General features: G+C 46.5%; 1 protein-coding gene across 1 annotated transcript; it reads right to left on the bottom strand.

Moving 5' to 3' along the window:
* Positions 1–1,394: 1,394 nt before the first annotated feature.
* On the bottom strand, positions 1,395–16,071 carry LOC308671588 (E3 ubiquitin-protein ligase MARCHF5-like). Its single transcript, XM_081333880.1, has 6 exons — positions 15,764–16,071; positions 6,927–7,129; positions 6,000–6,130; positions 3,923–4,106; positions 2,910–3,079; positions 1,395–1,777 (listed from the first exon to the last, which is right to left on the bottom strand). The coding sequence occupies exons 1-6, from the start codon at positions 15,799–15,801 to the stop codon at positions 1,607–1,609; spliced, it is 897 nt and encodes a 298-aa protein (XP_081190006.1). The 5' UTR covers positions 15,802–16,071; the 3' UTR covers positions 1,395–1,606.
* Between the last annotated feature and the right edge of the window lie 1,086 nt (positions 16,072–17,157).

Genomic DNA, 17,157 nt, shown 5'->3' with positions numbered 1-17,157 from the left:
TGATTAGTTTCCATCCGTTGCTTCTTGTCTTGCCTTCAGGTGCTTTGGAGAATAGCTTGACACCTCTGTGGCAGCCCCTCAAGTATTGGTACATTGCTGTCATGTCTCCTGGTCCTTCTTTTCACTAGACTAGACATACCCAATTCCTTCAACTGTTCTTCATATATTTTAGCCTCCGGCCCTCTAATCATCTTTTGTTGCTCTTTTCTGCACTCTTTTTAGAGTCTCAACATCTTTTTTTATAATGTAGTGACTAAAACTGGATTCAGTATTCCAAATGTCTTCTTGCTAAGGGCCCCATTCCTGCGTAGCGTTTCATCTTCAGAATTTTTTCCGTTGACACCAACGGAAAGTGTCATGTGTAGGCAAACGTACTATGAGAATTTCAGAGGAAGAGTTCACCCTGCCTCCCTATACGTTTTGCCATCCCAAAATCACAAAACTACCTGTCTGGATAACAACGGAACTGAGTGCTTCAATTCTGCCAGTGGAAATTTCACTACTAGCCCTCTTCCTCTCCCCAGGAAAATAACTATCATTTGGAATAGAATGTAGTGGGATGGCTAATCTGAAAAACTGATTCTTTTGCAAAAAGAATAATGAATCTGGAAGTAGCCCTTGCTGCAGGTATTCTAGGTGTGTTTGAAAAAAATGGGCTTGGTGTGGATATGTGGTTGGCTTCTCTTGGACTCAGAGAGACAATTGCTGACCTGGAGGTTCCTGTTCTTGTGATTTCCAGTCTCTCCTTGGAACACCATCCCCATGGAGATTAATTAGACTGTTTCCCATTGTGACACTCTTTCGCAAGGCCCTGAAGACCTGGTTTTGCCACATGAGCCTGGGGAACCCAGAATAGGATGGAACCCATGAAGTGGCTTGCTTGTTTGATTGACTGCTGTTACCAGGGTGTGTGTGGGACTATTGCTTTTACTATCCGTATATTGGGTTTTTATTTTTTGTAAGCCACCCAGAGTCACTGAAAGTGAGTGGGCAGCCATATAAATTCTCCATATGAAATAATAATGAGAAAGGCAAGCTGTAGGGGAGCATGGGGCTTAACAGTCCAGTTTTAAATCACTGCGCATGTAAAAAGAGGCAGGGCTTTGGTTGTATAGTTATGGCCACCATTTTTACTTTTTTGACACCCCGCCCCCCCCCCCAGGCACCCCTCTTTCCCTACCAAATATGAACATGTTACAACCCAGCATCTTTCTTTGACAAGAAAAGCCATACTATGAATTCCCCTAGCGGGAAGTGGGAGCATCGCTGATTTATTGAAATTATGATTTCTAAAGTGATCGAGGGAAAAGATTCTAGGCAGGATTCAGACCAGACGGAGCGAAAACAGAAGACAGAGCAAGGCCAGCTGGTCAGAACACAAAAAAGGAACTGGCTTGGAAATGAGCATTGTTTACTGATACAGAAGATTCCAGAGATTTGGTTCACCCAAGTCAGCATCTCCCCACAACACACAGCAGCCACATCTGGGTTGCCCGAAAGGCACTTGCTTCAAGAATGACGCTGGATGAGCTACAATCTCTCGTAGAGAAGAATTCGCTTATTCTGGGGGGAATGGAAGGATCTGCAGAAGCCAAGGCTGTTCTTCCTAGCTGAGCCCCACTTCACTACCGCTGTCTTCCTCGGGCTGAGCCAAGTCCTTTTGCACATCCTCTTTCTCTACAAAGTTGAGGATGCGGCGATTGGCTTGGATCAAGTACTGTTGTTGGCGGAAATAAACTTTCAATGCTCCTTTGATGGCCACGAAGGCAATGCCACCCTACCAAGAGAGAAGAGAAGGGAAAGGAATTAAATGGCAGGCGGTGGATCGGCCTTCCTCGTTTGGGTGCCCTCCAAGATTGTCATCTTCAACCTTTACAATCCCAGCTAGCTAAATTTAAAACGATCAAATCAGGATTGCAAGAATAACAGAAACACTGTAAAGCACGGGTCCCCAATCCTTGGTCTTCAGACCAGTACTGATTTGCAGCATGTTAGGAACCCACCACACAAGCGAGCAAAGCTTCATCTATGCTTGTGTGGGATATAGTATTTTGTGAAACCATTCCTCCTGCCGTTGGTCCGTGGAAAAAAAAACTGCTTTCCCCAAAACTGGTCCCTGGTATCAAAAAGATTGGGGGCTGCGACTCTAAAGAATACTACAGCCTAATTTGAGCTCCAAGCCTGGATGAACAAAGTGGTGATGTAACAGATAGAAGGAATAAGCTTTCTTGTTCCTTCTATTATTTCAGGAGGAACAGTCACTATCAGACAATGATTAGATAAAGGAAATGTGAGTCTAAGCCAGAACTGTAACCTGAGAAAGCCTCTCAGGCCTGCCCTAGTTCTCACTAAGACAAAGGGAGGTTGGGGGAAATGTATTCCAAGTTGCAAGACTCTATTACAATAGTTCTATTATAAAAAACAGCATTAGCCTATTTATTTGACTTTAGTTTCCTAACCTGGTTTACCTTGAAGAGTTGGTCCCAATCTTGCAAGTGTAAATGCGCTTCCTCCCTCCCTTTATCTTTGTGAGAACTAGGGCGAGTCTTATCTGGAATGCTTTCTCAGATTATAGTTCTGGCCCAGATTCAGACCTCTTTTATCTGACCATTGTCTTGGTAATGGCTTTTTCTTGTTTTCCTCAAGTTATTCCCATTATGTTTCTTCAATGGAGACTGCTGAAAGACGACTAGATTTTAGTTGACCTTATAATGTTTGTGTATGTGTGTTTATGAGGGACAGGGAGAGGGAGGGGAGGGAAGGGAAGGGGGAAGAGAGAGATGCTCAATAGCAAACGACAGCGATTCCTTACTGAATGCAGTTGGACTGCACTGGGACCAGTTCTGTGGAAGGCAACCCAAACATTTATCGCTGCTAATGGCTTTCTTTCAGCAAATCTCCTGACTCACCAGGATGGTACGCTGGAGGTTGGAATTGACTCTCTGAAATGTGACCCGGCCCATAAGGTTGGCAATAGTTGGGAACACCAGGGCCCCACACAAGGTGCGTGAGATGGAAAGGTGGTCACTCTGGTAGCGTGACTCGGCCAGAGGTATCGATGGGATTGGACGACTGGTTCCTGAGGAGAGAAAACAGGAGAATAGACCACTCTGAAGGGACTGGATTCCCAGATTCCAGGGACTGAACTGCTGATCTCTTAGCTTCATTATAGAGCCTTAATAGGTGGTCTACAATGGCAATTAGAGCCAACAACTGGTCCTGTTATTCTCCTCTGCAGCAGGTGCCCACCCAAACACCAACACACAGAAAAGATTCTCTTTTGGACATTGGCCAGAGATTCAACCTCAGTTCTCATTTATGGGATTCCTCCAAAACACAAATCCACACTTGAACACACATACTGAAAACAAAAATCCAAGGTTCTAGTCCTTAAGGTGAAAATGATATGTTTAAAAATACATGGAGCACGCCAGGTAGAATTAGACTCAAGTTGGTTGCTTAGACAAGGCTTCTTGGGTGCACAGCTGCTTCTCCCTCCCCCCAAAATGATGCAAAATTATTCCTTTTGCAGGACTTAAAACCCTGGTGCACCATCTCTAATGTGGATAAGGATGCAGTACACATCGCTACTGACTTAACTTCCTTGCCATGTTTCTCAGTCTTGAAAATGTGTGGACTTCAACGTCCAGAATTCCCCAGTCTGTTCAACTCCCATGCTGAAGCTCTGTTAAAGTGGTGGGAGTTGAAGTCCACAATTCTTCAAGTTGCCAAGGTTGAGAAACACTGCTCTCATGAGTCAAGGCCAAGGATTATTCTGCTGCCACCTTGATTATGACACCTCCCCACTTGCAGATGCCCCCCATAATGCAAGAAAATCAACTCCATCCCACCCCGCCCCACAAAAAAAAAATCCTTGTCCTTATCACTTCAAAGTAGGAGCCCAGAAGAAGAACACACTAACCTGGAACCCAGGAATGTAGGAGCTGGAGCTTGCTAGAATACTTCCGCCACACTCGGAGCACGTAGTCTTCCCAACGGATCATCTTGCCCAGCACCAGCATGACTGGAATGGTGGGCAGCCCCATGAGCAGGAAGAGGGGATCGGCTCGCTCCATCACATCCAGGCCCTTCTTATGGCCGACCACCTGTGCAGATGAGTGAGGGATGAGGAGTTGCGCAAGCCTTGGGGAGGCCGAGATTCTAGTCTCAGCTCAGCCAAAGAAACTCTCCGGGTGATGCTGGGCAGGTGACTGTCACTCAGCCGAACCTAGCTCGCTGGGGGGTTATTGTGGGGAAAAAATGGGAGATGGCTTTTCGTGCTGTCTTGAGCTCCTGAATGAAAGGTGGCATAGTTGTGCTAACACACAATTCAAAACCATCTTTTACAGGAGAGCCAGCGTGAGCAGAGGTGAAGATATGGGATTCTTGGCGCTCCCTGAGTTTTTTGTTTTCTTGCAAACGTTTCAGTACCCAACTTGGTAACATCATCAGTGCTAAAACAAGAGTGGGGTTCGTTCTCTTGTTTATATACCAGTGGCTTGCGCTATCAATGTTGGTGGGAGTATTTAAGGAATCAAGAAGAAACCCCACTCCCTTCTAGCACTGATGATGTTACCTAGTTGGGTAATGGAATGTCAGCAAGAAAACCAACAAACTCAGAGAACACCAAGGAACAACAGTTCAATCCTGAGCTACAAATAGTTCTCCTCAAGCTTCCTCCTTCCGTTATATATTCAAGATGGACAGTATTTAATATTTATTTGTTATGTATATGTAAGTGTGGGTCTATACATATGTTGTATATAGTATGTTTCTCTCTGCCCAAATCTACCTTGCAGGGTTGTTGCTGCTTGTAAAAATGGGGGATGGGGACGTTTGAATGCCACGCTTAAGATCCTGAATGAAAGGCAGGATGTAAAAGTAAAGTAAATAAAGATGAAGGTAGCCACTGACTTGAGAGAGATGGGCGGTTAGGAAATAGGAAATAAAAAAAATAAAAATAAAAAGACACGTCAATGAAGCTTTCTGCACACATAGGAAGTTGAGGGTGGCTCCTAATATACCAGCAGACATTTTTCTTACTTCTCACGGGTCTGTGGCCACACCTGATACTTTTGATTTTTTAAAAATTTAATTTTAAAAAGTGAGAAACTGATATAGTGCACAGCAAAGTTGCAGCATCCCTTGATATCCAAGAATGTACAAAAGAGACACATCCCATTTTTTAAGGAAATAAAACAGGTGAATGCCTTCAGCCTAATGTTTTCTTTCAAAGAGGCCTTGCATGCTCAGAAAAACTCTTTAGCTGAATTCCTCATGATAGCAAGCCAGTTTGTTTTAGACCTGGAATGAACAAGCCATGATGGTCTGCTTCACTTGGAACATTAAGTGATCAATCAAGGCTGATAAACCACAATGCTTTTACACCTCAGGCTAAGCCTATTCTCAAGCCAGCCTGTTACACACATGCAATGTGTGATTTCTGTTGGATTGCTGTTTCTGAGCTATAGTGCAACAGGATGGGATCAAAAGTAGCTCTGATTCTACAGCAGGGGAATTCTGGGAATTGAAGTCCACAAGTCTTAAAGTGGCCAAGATTGGACACCTTGGTCTATAGTTAATGTGCCATTTAAATCTAGCTACTGCTATATACAGCTCCAGTCACATTCTTTGCCATCTTTTTTTCTATTCTAGTCTGTGTCTTTTTTCTATTGTGAAAGAAACCCAGTTCTACCTGGTTTTCACCAGGGCTGCTTCAGAGGCAAGTATGTGTGTGTGAATGGAAATAGGGAAAGCAGCAGGCACAGTATTATGATTGAAGCCTGCCTCTTTGTCCCGCTCCCTTACAGATGTTGGCCCCCACCCATCCATGACTCCCCTGTCCAGTAGATTAATCCTGATGGAGAATATCAATTCTCCAACAGCCTAAGGCTCTGGACTTCATCATGTTTTGCAGACTAACGTAGTCATGGGGGGGTGTCTCTGCAGAGGGTCTTGGAAGGAAGGGCAACCTTTCCTGCTGCCACATCAAGTCTTACCTGCATCACAGTCACAGCTCCATAAGTCACTGCCGACCAGTACAGTGTGCCCACCACAATGCCAGCAGCAGCAAAAGGGCTCACTTTGGATAAAATCCGGTCCACTTGCTGCAGGAAATAGACCAAGGGTCCTGCAAAGAGAAGACAAAGCATCACAAGAGGTCTTTGTGGACCAGAAGCCAATCTGTATAGCAGTGGCTCCCAATCTTTCCGGCTTTGCGGACGGTGTGGGGCGGGAGAAGAGGAAATGGTTCCATGTGAGTTTCAGGTACGCGCAGCTCAATTTACATGAGTGGTGGGCACGTACGTGCACACGTACCCGCCACTCACGCTGCAAGAACACGCATGCCTGCCACTTGCACGGCCCGATTCTGGACAGGCCGCAGCCCGGGGGTTGGGGATCCCTGCTGTATAGAACAGAATCCTAAACCAGGAGTCAAAACCCAGGGCCCCTGCTTCTGTGCCACATTCAGAAAACAGACTTACAAAAGTTTGAAGTTACAACGGCACTGGAAAAAGTGACTTGTATCTCACACTTACAACCACTGCAGCATTCCCGTGGCCACATGATCAAAATTCAGACGTTTGTCACTTTTTTTCAGTGCCGTTGTATTTTCAGTCACTAAATGAATGTTTGTAAGTTGAGGACTACCTGTATAAGTCTCATTGGTCCTGAGCAGTATTAGACCAGGGAAGGAAGAGGGGAAAAAAATCTTGAATCATCCATTATTGGAAACATCAATAACAGTCATTTGAAGTCTCCAATGTGTCTTATTTTGTGCAAGCTACACCATTCTGGTGGAGAAGACAGAGTTTGCAACGACTCTGGAGGAAATGCAGTGTTTATTCAGCACCTGATTCCATGTCAGTGAAAGGGGGCATTTATCCAGCAGTGGTTGGGCCTTTCCTGGCCAGCTCTACACTCACCTACTTTGGGAAAGACGATGCAGTACTCAGTTCCACACTGGGGACAACTCACGCTTCCAATGCTGTTGCCCTTTTGCTTCTCATCCAGCCATCGTTGGAGGCAAGCCTGGTGGATCCACTTGGTGGATCCTTTGCAACGACAAGGACAAACCCACTCGGCCGACCGGTCATCGCCTTCAGTAGCAAAACACACCCAGCAATGCCTGGGAGACAAAGAGAGAGAGAAAGGAAGCGTTGAAGGGTGATTCCCTCCTCCACTTTGTCCTGCTAAATCAAAAGAGCAAGCAGGAAGATCAAAATTTTCCTGTGATAAATAATTGGAGACATAGTTAGGAGACTTCCCCCCCCCCCAAGAAGGGATGTAGATCTTGGGGGAAGTGGTGGAGGAGGCCAACTCTGTAAGATGAGGTTCTGTATGGCACCGAAACTATCCTGTAAAAGGCTTGCTTTTTTTTTCTTCACCCCCTGTTCTGGTTAACTTTGGGCACCTGATGACTGTTGCTTCCAGAAAAAAAAAATCCCTCAATTGTCAAATGTCCGGCACAGGATTTGACAGCTGGACTTTGCAGGGTCTTTGTAGAAAAGAGTACGCACAGTTCTTGGTCAGAACATCTTTGGCTTTTCAATAATATGCTATACTGCCAAAATAAGGCAGAGACCGGGCAAAAACCATGGAGCTGGAAGGCCTACAAAGATCACTTATTCCAACGTTTTCCAATGTGCAGGAAAACCAATTATAAATCATCCTTGAGAGTGCTATCCAGTTTCTTCTCCAAACCCTTGAGAAATGAACAACCTGCAACCTTCCATTTTTGTATGTTATAGCCAGGATTTTTTTTTCTTTTACAGTATATTGAAATAAATTTAGGCAGTTGCAATTTCAACATCTGTTATTTCAGATCTTAACTTCTGTGGCTGTAGAAAATAAAATTGGGTTCAATTTGATGGATGTTAACTTGTCCTTCCTCTTACACTAAATATTATGGGACTCTTTTATAAGTCCAGAAAAAAGAGAGAACATTTAAAGAAGAATATCTGTAGCTCAGGGTCGAAACGATGGGTCCTTGCTGCTCTCTGAGCTTGCCTGTTTTCTTGCAGACGTTTCATTACCCAAACAGACTGTGATTTGGACATGGTGCTGTGCCCAGTCTAAATGACCAACTGGTCTGAGATCAACTTGTACTCTCCCAAACAGTGGGGTATGCCTCTGGAATCTGCTTCTGAAGTGAACCCAGTTTCTCATATTAATGAAATGATGCAAAGATTTCTGAACAAACCCACGGTAATAATGATGTGTCTGAACTCTAGTGCTGAACAATGTTAATATCAAAGCTGGTCTCACAACTTTGGAACTACACCTTAGGCACAGGAGGAACTTGAAATGAGACACACCCAGCATGTCCCAGTTTTGCCACGCATGGCCTCATGGTTTGAAGTACTATCTCAACCATGTTTACATTGGAAGGTTTTATGTTCCCAAATTTATTTTATTTATTTTTTTATTTTAATTCCATTTATATCCTGCCCTTCTCCGAAGACTCAGGGTGGCTTACAAGCTTAGCAGTAGCCTTCATTCTATGTATATGCCTGCTTATTAGGGCTTTCACAGACACCCCAAGCAGCATTATTACAAAGTCAGCTTATTGCCCCCAACAATCTGGGTCCTCATTTTACCTACCTCGGAAGGATGGAAGGCTGAGTCAACCTTGAGCCTGGTGGGATGCGAACCTGCACTAATTGCAGGCAGCTGGTGTTACTTAAGGAGGCATTAGCCTACTGCTAATTAGGAGGCATTAGCCCAAATAACAAGAGTCAATTTGGTCTGGTGGTGAAGACACCAGAAACCTGTGAGTTCTAATTCCACCTTAGGCGTGAAAGCCAGCAGGGTGACTGTGGGCCTGTCACTTTCTCTCAGCCCAACCCACTTCGCAGGGATGTTGTGGGAAAAAGAGAAGGCAGGACTGTTAAGAATGTTCACCATGTATAAAGGAGGGGATATCAATCTAATAATAATAAGAGGAAGATTGAGCCAGAGTAGTTACTGAGAGGATAGAGACAGCCTTAACAACTACAAACAAATATGACATTTGAATCGGGAACTTTGTGTTTCACCATTACGCTTTCTCAGCTGAATTTAATTTAATTTAATTTATTGAGATTTCTATACCGCCCTTCTCCCAAAGGGACTCAGGGCGGTTCACAGGGCATGTATAAATAACAATACAAAAATTAAAAAACAATTAAATCAATGCCCAAGTTAAAACAAGAATGATAAAAAATAACAAGCCTATAAAAACCCATATACCCCCATCAGGCCAGACCCGCTAGTTCAAATAAATGGGTCTTCAACCCGCGACGGAAGGATCGGAGGTCTGATGCCGTCCGGAGCTCAACCGGCAGTTGGTTCCATAATGCCGGAGCACCCACAGAGAAGGCCCTCCCCCTGGGGGCCACCAGTCGACATTCCTTGACCGGAGGCACCCTGAGGAGGCCCTCTCTGTGGGCACGCACAGGGCGGAGGGGAGTCGACGCCGGCAGCAGGTGGTCCTCGAGGTATCGCGGACCCATGCCATGTAGGGACTTAAAGATCATAACCAAAACCTTGAACCTTACCCGGAAGACAACTGGTAACCAATGCAGCTCACGGAGCAAAGGTGTAACATGGGAGTACCGGGAAACTCCCAAGACAACTCTCGCGGCCGCATTCTGTACCAGTTGGAGCCTCCGAGTAGTCTTCAAGGGAAGCCCCATGTAGAGAGCATTACAGTAGTCTAGGCGAGAGGTCACGAGCGCGTGAGTGACCGTACATAAGGCCTCCCGGTCCAGATAGGGCCGCAACTGGCGCACCAGGCGAACCTGGGCAAAAGCCCCCCTAGTCACGGCCACTATATGATCCTCCAAAGTGAGTCGTGAATCTAGGAGGACTCCCAAGTTGCGAGCCCTATCCACAGGGGGTAAAAGCTCACCCCCTATAGAAAGAGATGGAACATCCCAGGTGTCCCGGGAAGCCGGAATGTACAGCCACTCAGTCTTGTCAGGGTTGAGTTGAAGTCTGTTCCTCCCCATCCAGACCCGAACCGCCTCCAGGCAACGGGACATCACAGCGAGGGCATCACTGGGGTGGTTTGGGGTCGAAATAAAAAGTTGGGTATCATCAGCATATTGATGATACCCAACTCCAAAACCACGAATGATCTCACCCAGGGGTTTCATATAGATGTTGAACAGGAGAGGCGAGAGGACCGACCCCTGAGGAACTCCACAAGCGAGAGTCCTAGGGGTCGACCTCTGCCCCCCTGCCAACACCGACTGCGAGCGTCCCAGGAGATAGGAGGAGAACCACTGAAAAACCGTGCCTCCCACTCCCAATCCCCTGAGACGCCGCAGCAGGATACCATGGTCGATGGTATCGAAAGCCGCCGAGAGGTCTAATAGGACTAGGACAGAGGAATATCCCCTATCCCGAGCCCTCCAGAGATCATTCACCAGAGCGACCAATGCCGTCTCCGTGCTGTGCCCGGGCCTGAAACCCGATTGGTAAGGGTCCAGATAATCCGCTTCATCCAGGACCAGAGGGAGCTGATGCGCCACCACACTCTCAACAACCTTCGCAAGAAAGCGAAGGTTGGAGACTGGACGAAAGTTGTTCAATACAGCTGGGTCCAAGGCAGGCTTCTTGAGGAGAGGTCTCACCACCGCCTCCTTCAAGACGGTGGGGAAATAACCCTCGCTCAAAGAAGCAGATATAACCGCCTGGAGCCAGCCTCGTGTCCTCTCCCTAGCTGCATAAACCAGCCAAGAAGGGCACGGATCCAATAAACATGTGGTGGAACTCAGCTTCCCCATAATCCTGTCCACTTCATCAGGGGTCACAGAATCAAACTCCTCCCAGATAACATTGACAGGACCGCCCGTGTCCTGATCGCCAGACTCTGCCCAGCTGGAGTCCAAACCGGTCCGAATCCGAGCGATTTTATCCGACAGATGTTGACTAAACTCCTCGGCACGACCCTGCAAGGGATCCTCCCTCACCTCCTGATTAAGAAGGGAGCGAGTCACCCTAAACAAGGCGGCCGGGCGATTATCTGCGGACGCGATGAGGGTGGAGAAGTAATTACACCTCGCCTCCCTCATCGCAGCGAGATAAGACCTAATGTAGGTTCTTAACTGCAATCGGTCGGGTTCAGATCGGCTGGACCTCCAGCAGCTCTCTAGGCCCCGTTTCCGACGCTTCATCTCCCGGAGCTCCGCGGAGAACCATGGAGCTCGCTGGGATCTGCACCGGGTCAGGGGCCGCAAGGGTACAACCTGGTCAAGTGCCTCAGTGGCTGCCCTTTCCCAGGCTTCCACTAAGGCATCCGCCGAGTTGTGAGTAATGGAGGCAGGTGGGGACCCCAGCGCCGCTTGGAATCTATCAGGATCCATTAGGCGTCTGGGGCGGTACCATCTAATTGGCTCCGTACCCCCACGGCGGGGGGTGGCAAAATGGAAGAAATGCCAAGAATCGTGGGAATTGAGAGGCAGAAATTTTCAGCACAGAGATGTCAGTTATGAATGTCAACAACCAACAGTTATCCAGCTTTGCAGGAAAAAAAAAGGTTACACCAGTGTTTCTCAAGCTCAGCCATTTTAAGATGTACAGTATGGACTTCAACTCCCAGAATTCCCCAGGAGACATGCATTCATGCTGATAGAGGAAAAGATCTGATTTACTGGCTTCTTTCTACTGTGCAATAAAGATCTTTATCTAGCTTTTTCATGGACTGGGGAGGCTTCAACCAAGTATGATTCTTTAGCAGAGCTGCAGAGTTGAAGGTCAAGGAAATGCTTTTTTATTAAAAATGTACTAATTTCTTTTACACTACCATGCACATAAGAAGAAATCCTCACTATTAAAGGAAAATATATACTAGAAGCAAGCAAAACGTTTTAATTTGAAAAAGGAAAACAGAAAACACTTCTATAATATTCCCGGTGAGCCTAAGATGGCTCTTTCATTTTAAAGACAAATAATGTGGAGGAAAAACAGACTAAATTTGTGTGAAATAGCCACATACGATTAGCTGAGGTTCACATATCTCATTGCATATTATTGCATGTCAAGACTAGCAGTAATACTTTCACAACATTCATTTCATTATTTATTCAATTTGTATACCATGCAATGGTTAGTTTTTGTATCTTGGTATGATCTGCAAACCAAAAGTCTTTGGTTAATTCATGAGTTAATATACTGCATGAACCAGAAAACTGAGGAATTCAATAACCAGCTTAAATGTGTTGTCTGAACAAAGTCACTATGTTGTACAAGCAAAATCCTAGTTTTCCTTTCAGCTATATAAAATAATACAGGTAACCCTCGACTTACGACCAGAATTGAACCCCAAATTTCTGTTGCTAAGCAAAATATTTGTTAAGTGAGTTTTGCCCCATTTTACAATCTTCCTTACCACCATTGTTAAGTGAATCACTGCAGCAGTTAAGTTAGTAACACGGCTGTTAAGTGAATCTGGCTTCCCCACTGACTTTGCTTCTCAGGTTACAAAATATGATCACATGACTTCAAGACACTACAACCGTCATAAATATGAGTCAGTTGCTGAGCGTCCAAATTTTGACCACATGGCCATGGGGATGCTGCAACGGTCGCAAGTGTGAAGAACAGTGATAAGTAACTTTTTTCGGTGTCCTTATAACTCTGAATGGTCACTAAGGGGAACTGTTGTTAAGTCGAGGACTACCTGCAGTACATCCAAGATAACAACAGCAATTTTGAAGAGAAATTGAAAGCAGATCGAAAAACAGGAGACTGCACTCCCTTCTATGCACAGTGTTTTCCTAAGCATCAAAGTTGGAGGCGGACTGGAAAACTGAAAAACCACCCATAACATAGTCAACGTAGTAAGTAAATAACACACAAATCCCAGAAGAAGGTAAACCACTTTTGTTTCCAAAGTCAAGCACAACCAGAAGGAATGTACCTTCCTATCCTAAAAGATCCTGAAAGGTTGATTGGTTTTCTTAAAATCTGGAAACCTGTTTTGACCACTGGACAGTGTCAAAAGGTAAGAATACCACAACACTGTGAATGGAAATCTTTGCTTGTCAGCAGAATCAGACAATCCCAATGCACATTTCCTTGAGCAGGTGCTCTCTGTCATGAATTAGTACCACTTTATAACGTCTATTCTATCATATTCGTACCGCTTTGTAAAGCCTTAGTAAGGCCACACCTGGAATACAGCATCCAGTTATGGTCACATTATAAAAAAGATGTTGAGACTTTGGAAAAAGTGCAAAGGGCAACTAAGATGATGAAAGGAGACTAAAATTTATGAAGAACGGTTGCAAGAATTGGCTATGGCTAGTCTAGAGAAAAGAAGGTGTGACATGATAGCAGGGTTCCAGTATTTGAGGGGCTGCCACAAAGAGGAGGGGGTCAACTTATTTTCCAAAGCACCAGAGGGCAAGACAAGAACCAAGGGATGGAGACTAATCATGGAGAGATCCAAGCTAGAACTAAGGAGAAATTCCATGACAGTGAGAACAATTAACCAGTGGAACGGCTTGCCTCCAGAAGTTGTGGGTATTCCATCACTGGAGGCTTTCAAAAAGAGACTGGACAACCACTTGTCTGAAATGGTATAGGGTTTCCTGCTTGAGCAGGGGGTTGGACTAGAAGACCTCCAAGGCCCCTTCCAGCTCTATTCTGATTGATTTATGTACACAAAGACAGATAAACCCAGCTTCTTCCTTGTTAGATATGGAGAATTTAAACCTTAAGAGAGAACATGAAAAGTTGGAGGACAGAAGCTGGAAAAAAATGATGATTTTGGGTTTAATATATCTGCAAATCTTCTGATACATCTGGAAGTTTCAGAAATCAAATCATTTTAAAAAATGATTTAAGAGTAATTTATTTTCAATATAAACAAGATTTAGGCAGGAAGTTGTGTGAGATTTGTTTATTTTTGGTGTGGATCTAGGAAAACCTCATTGTTTTTGGAGTTGTATATATTAGATATGAAATCAAGTTTATCATCTTTTTACACTTTCTTCAAGCTAAAAATGTTCGTCTTACTTAAGACATTCTCTTATGCTTTGGGAATCTCTCCTGAAATCATGCAGAACTCACTATTGTACCATACTAGCCTAATCTTGCAGTCTGCTTGGAGAATTACAATTTCTCTTGCATATTTTTAAACCAAGTCGCATTTATTCCCCTCTAGTAGTGAATATTTATATGCTTAGATATTTAAAGTGAGAAATATTTGTCTATAGTTATATTTTCCTAACAGTCTGATTTTGTTTATCTGTGAGATTGGCAGGGTGTGGAAGGACCTAGTGTTTCTCAAATGTACACATTTAAGATGTGTGGATTTCAACTCCCAGAATTCCTTATCTCCTACTAAACCTTCCGAAATTATTTTTTTAAAAAATATTTTGGGATGGTGCCAACGTGATACAATCAGAAAATATGTGGTGACAGTGGGAACAACCAAATTACTATCCCAAAGCAGGAGGCGAGATATTAAATCTCAGGAGAAGATTTGTAATCCCTAGGCCCTCTATTCCATTGGCACAACTGTCCCTCTACACAACACTTTATCCATCTGCATAACGTGTCCCAAAAGTGCTTTTCCCAAAAGGCAACTTGTTTTTTTCCCCACTTCTCCATTTTGCTTCTCATCCAAGAAGTTTCTTCAGTTGAGTCTATTTTTATTTATTTATTTATTTTATTGGATTTGTATACCGCCCTATTCCCGTAGGACTCAGGGCGGTTTACAGGGCAGTTAAAACCATGAATACAAAAAATTAAAAACAATTAAAACAATTAAATTAAATTCAAGCCCCAAGAGTAAATCTAAAACCCAGTTAAATTAACAACCCCACAGTCTGGACCAAACAGATCGAAGAGCCAAGTTTTCAGGTCCCGGCGAAATGAGCGAAGGTCGGGGGCAGTCCTGAGTTCTGTGGGTAGTTGGTTCCATAGGGCAGGCGCACCCACAGAGAACGCCCTTCCCCTGGGAATAACCTGCCGGCATTCAGGACTGAAGAATGTTCTTGGATGAGAAGCCAAATGTTTTCAAAGGAAAAAACCCCAAGAAAGTCCAGTTGCCTTTTGGAAAAAGCACCTTTGGGACAACCATGACTTGATTGATAAATCTCCATAGTCATCTGCATACCATAACTGGAGTAAACCCCAAAACCCTCTCCATCCTTTTCTTTTGCCTCCAAGCGGTGGTTGCTCAAGTGAGAGAACTACACAGCTCAGTGATCAGCATTAAACAGAAACAGAAAGTAGGGCAGATCCAGTTTGACCCAGTGGGTCATCAAGAAAACCAGCCGGGAGCCCTGAAATCTAGTCCTGCCCCAGCTGGGTGACCTTGCACCAGCCCTTCTCTGAAAGCTGGCAGGGCAAATCCCCTCCACATTCTTGCCAAGAAAAGCTGCAGGGACTCCTCCAACCGTCCCCGCGAGTCAAGGCTGACTCGGAAGGCGCACGTGCGTACGGGAGACGCTTGGCCAGAAACCGGTCTGGAGCCCCGTTTGTAGGGCGAAAGGGCTGCGTGCCGGGCACCTACAAGAGGCCGTCGTCTGTTTGGGGCTCTTTGGAGGCAGGACAGGCCTCAATCAGCCTTCTACACACACACACCGTCCTACATAGACCCGGTTTGGCTGCGCCAAAGTCGGCCAGCCCCGGTTCAGCCAGGCTGGGAAGACGCGGGTCCCGGGCCGGGGAGGCTACCAGGCCGGGCCCGATGGGGAGCGGGCAGAATCCGGGCGTCCGGGTCGAGGACAGGCGCCCCACCCGCCCCCGCCCGGCCAAGACGCACCTCTCGGAAGCCTCTTGCGCCGCCTCCGCCATCGCCATCCCGTGGGAAGGTCCGCCCGGCCCGGCTGTCCAGCTCAGCGTCCCCCGCAGGGCATCGCCGCGCCGAGAAGCGCCGCAGAGGCACGCGCAAAGCCCGGATGAGCCCGCCGAGGCCGCTCGGCTTGCGCAAGCCCGCGCTCTCGGCGGCGCCACCCCGGCCCGCCGAGCTTCCGGGCCCGCCTGGAGACGCGCCGCCCGCCGTTGAGCGGGGGGGGGGGGGCTCTCGCCTTCTTCGGCAACCGGGCGCCCGCCGGAAGGAGGGCCGGAGAGCCGGGCTCTTTGCAGGCCAGATTGCGGGGGGGGGGCGCACAAGCCCCCTCCCGCCCCGCTTTACCTGGAGCCCAGCGCCCTGGGCAAAGGCGGCACCGCCTCTCCCATCGTCCCCTCCGCTGCTGTGGGGTGGGGACGATGAGGTTTGGAGTATGTCGCCTGCAGCAGGGCCGGGAAGGGCCAGGCGGTTTATGCGAAATGCGGGGGAAGGAACGGATTTCACCCACCCCCCCCCAATATATCGAAACGCTCCAAAGATGTTTTTTTTCCCCTTTGGTTTCCAATTTTGCTCGGTGTGGCTCAGTGGAGTTTGGGGGACGGGTAAAGCGATCAGTCTAAGTCAGGGGTAGGCAAGCTTGGCTCTTTTATGACTCGTGGACTTCAACTCCCAGAATTCCTGAGCCAGCCATGCTGGCTCAGGGATTCTGGGAGTTGAAGTCCACGAGTCATAAAAGAGCCAAGCTTGCCTACCCCTGGTCTAAGTAGAAGCTGCTGCAACAAATTTCAGGGATGAGGTTCCCGGAGCACGAGGGCTTCCGGGTACGTTGGACGACAAATCCCATGAGTCCCTGCTAGCCTAAACATCAAGGATGGAGTTTCGGGGCAGAAATGCCAGGCTCGCTTGAGCTTCGAGTGATGCTGTGGGGAAAATCCAGAGAAAGGAATATTTTGGGAAATATTAAAAAAAAAGGCAGAAATCTTCCATCAGTGCGACGGGCGAACGTCCTGGCTTTTACCCAAGCGGGTTCGGCCCACCTGCCTTCACTGGGGGCTCCCAGCTCACGTGCTGGATGGGAGTGATGGGAACTGAAGTTGGAGGATAAACCCTGGGCCTTTGGCGGGCTTCCTTTCAGCTGCAGCCTCATCGCCTTATTACAGGTGTCTTCAAACTTGGCCCTTTTATGACTTGTGGACTTCAACTCCCAGAATTCCTCAGCCAGCTTTGCTGGCTGAGGAATTCTGGGAGTTGAAGTCCACAAGTCATAAAAGGGCCAAGTTTGAAGACCCCTGCCTTATTAGGTATATTTTCCCTTTGCAATCTCTCTTTTTCCCGAGCCCGGATCCCGTTGCCGGGCCGATCAACCC

This window comes from Vipera berus (assembly GCF_964194415.1).
Source record: "Vipera berus genome assembly, chromosome: 8".
NCBI lineage: Eukaryota > Metazoa > Chordata > Lepidosauria > Squamata > Viperidae > Vipera > Vipera berus.
The sequence above is the reverse complement of the archived record's forward strand: the minus strand, read 5'-3'. Positions and strand labels throughout refer to the sequence as shown.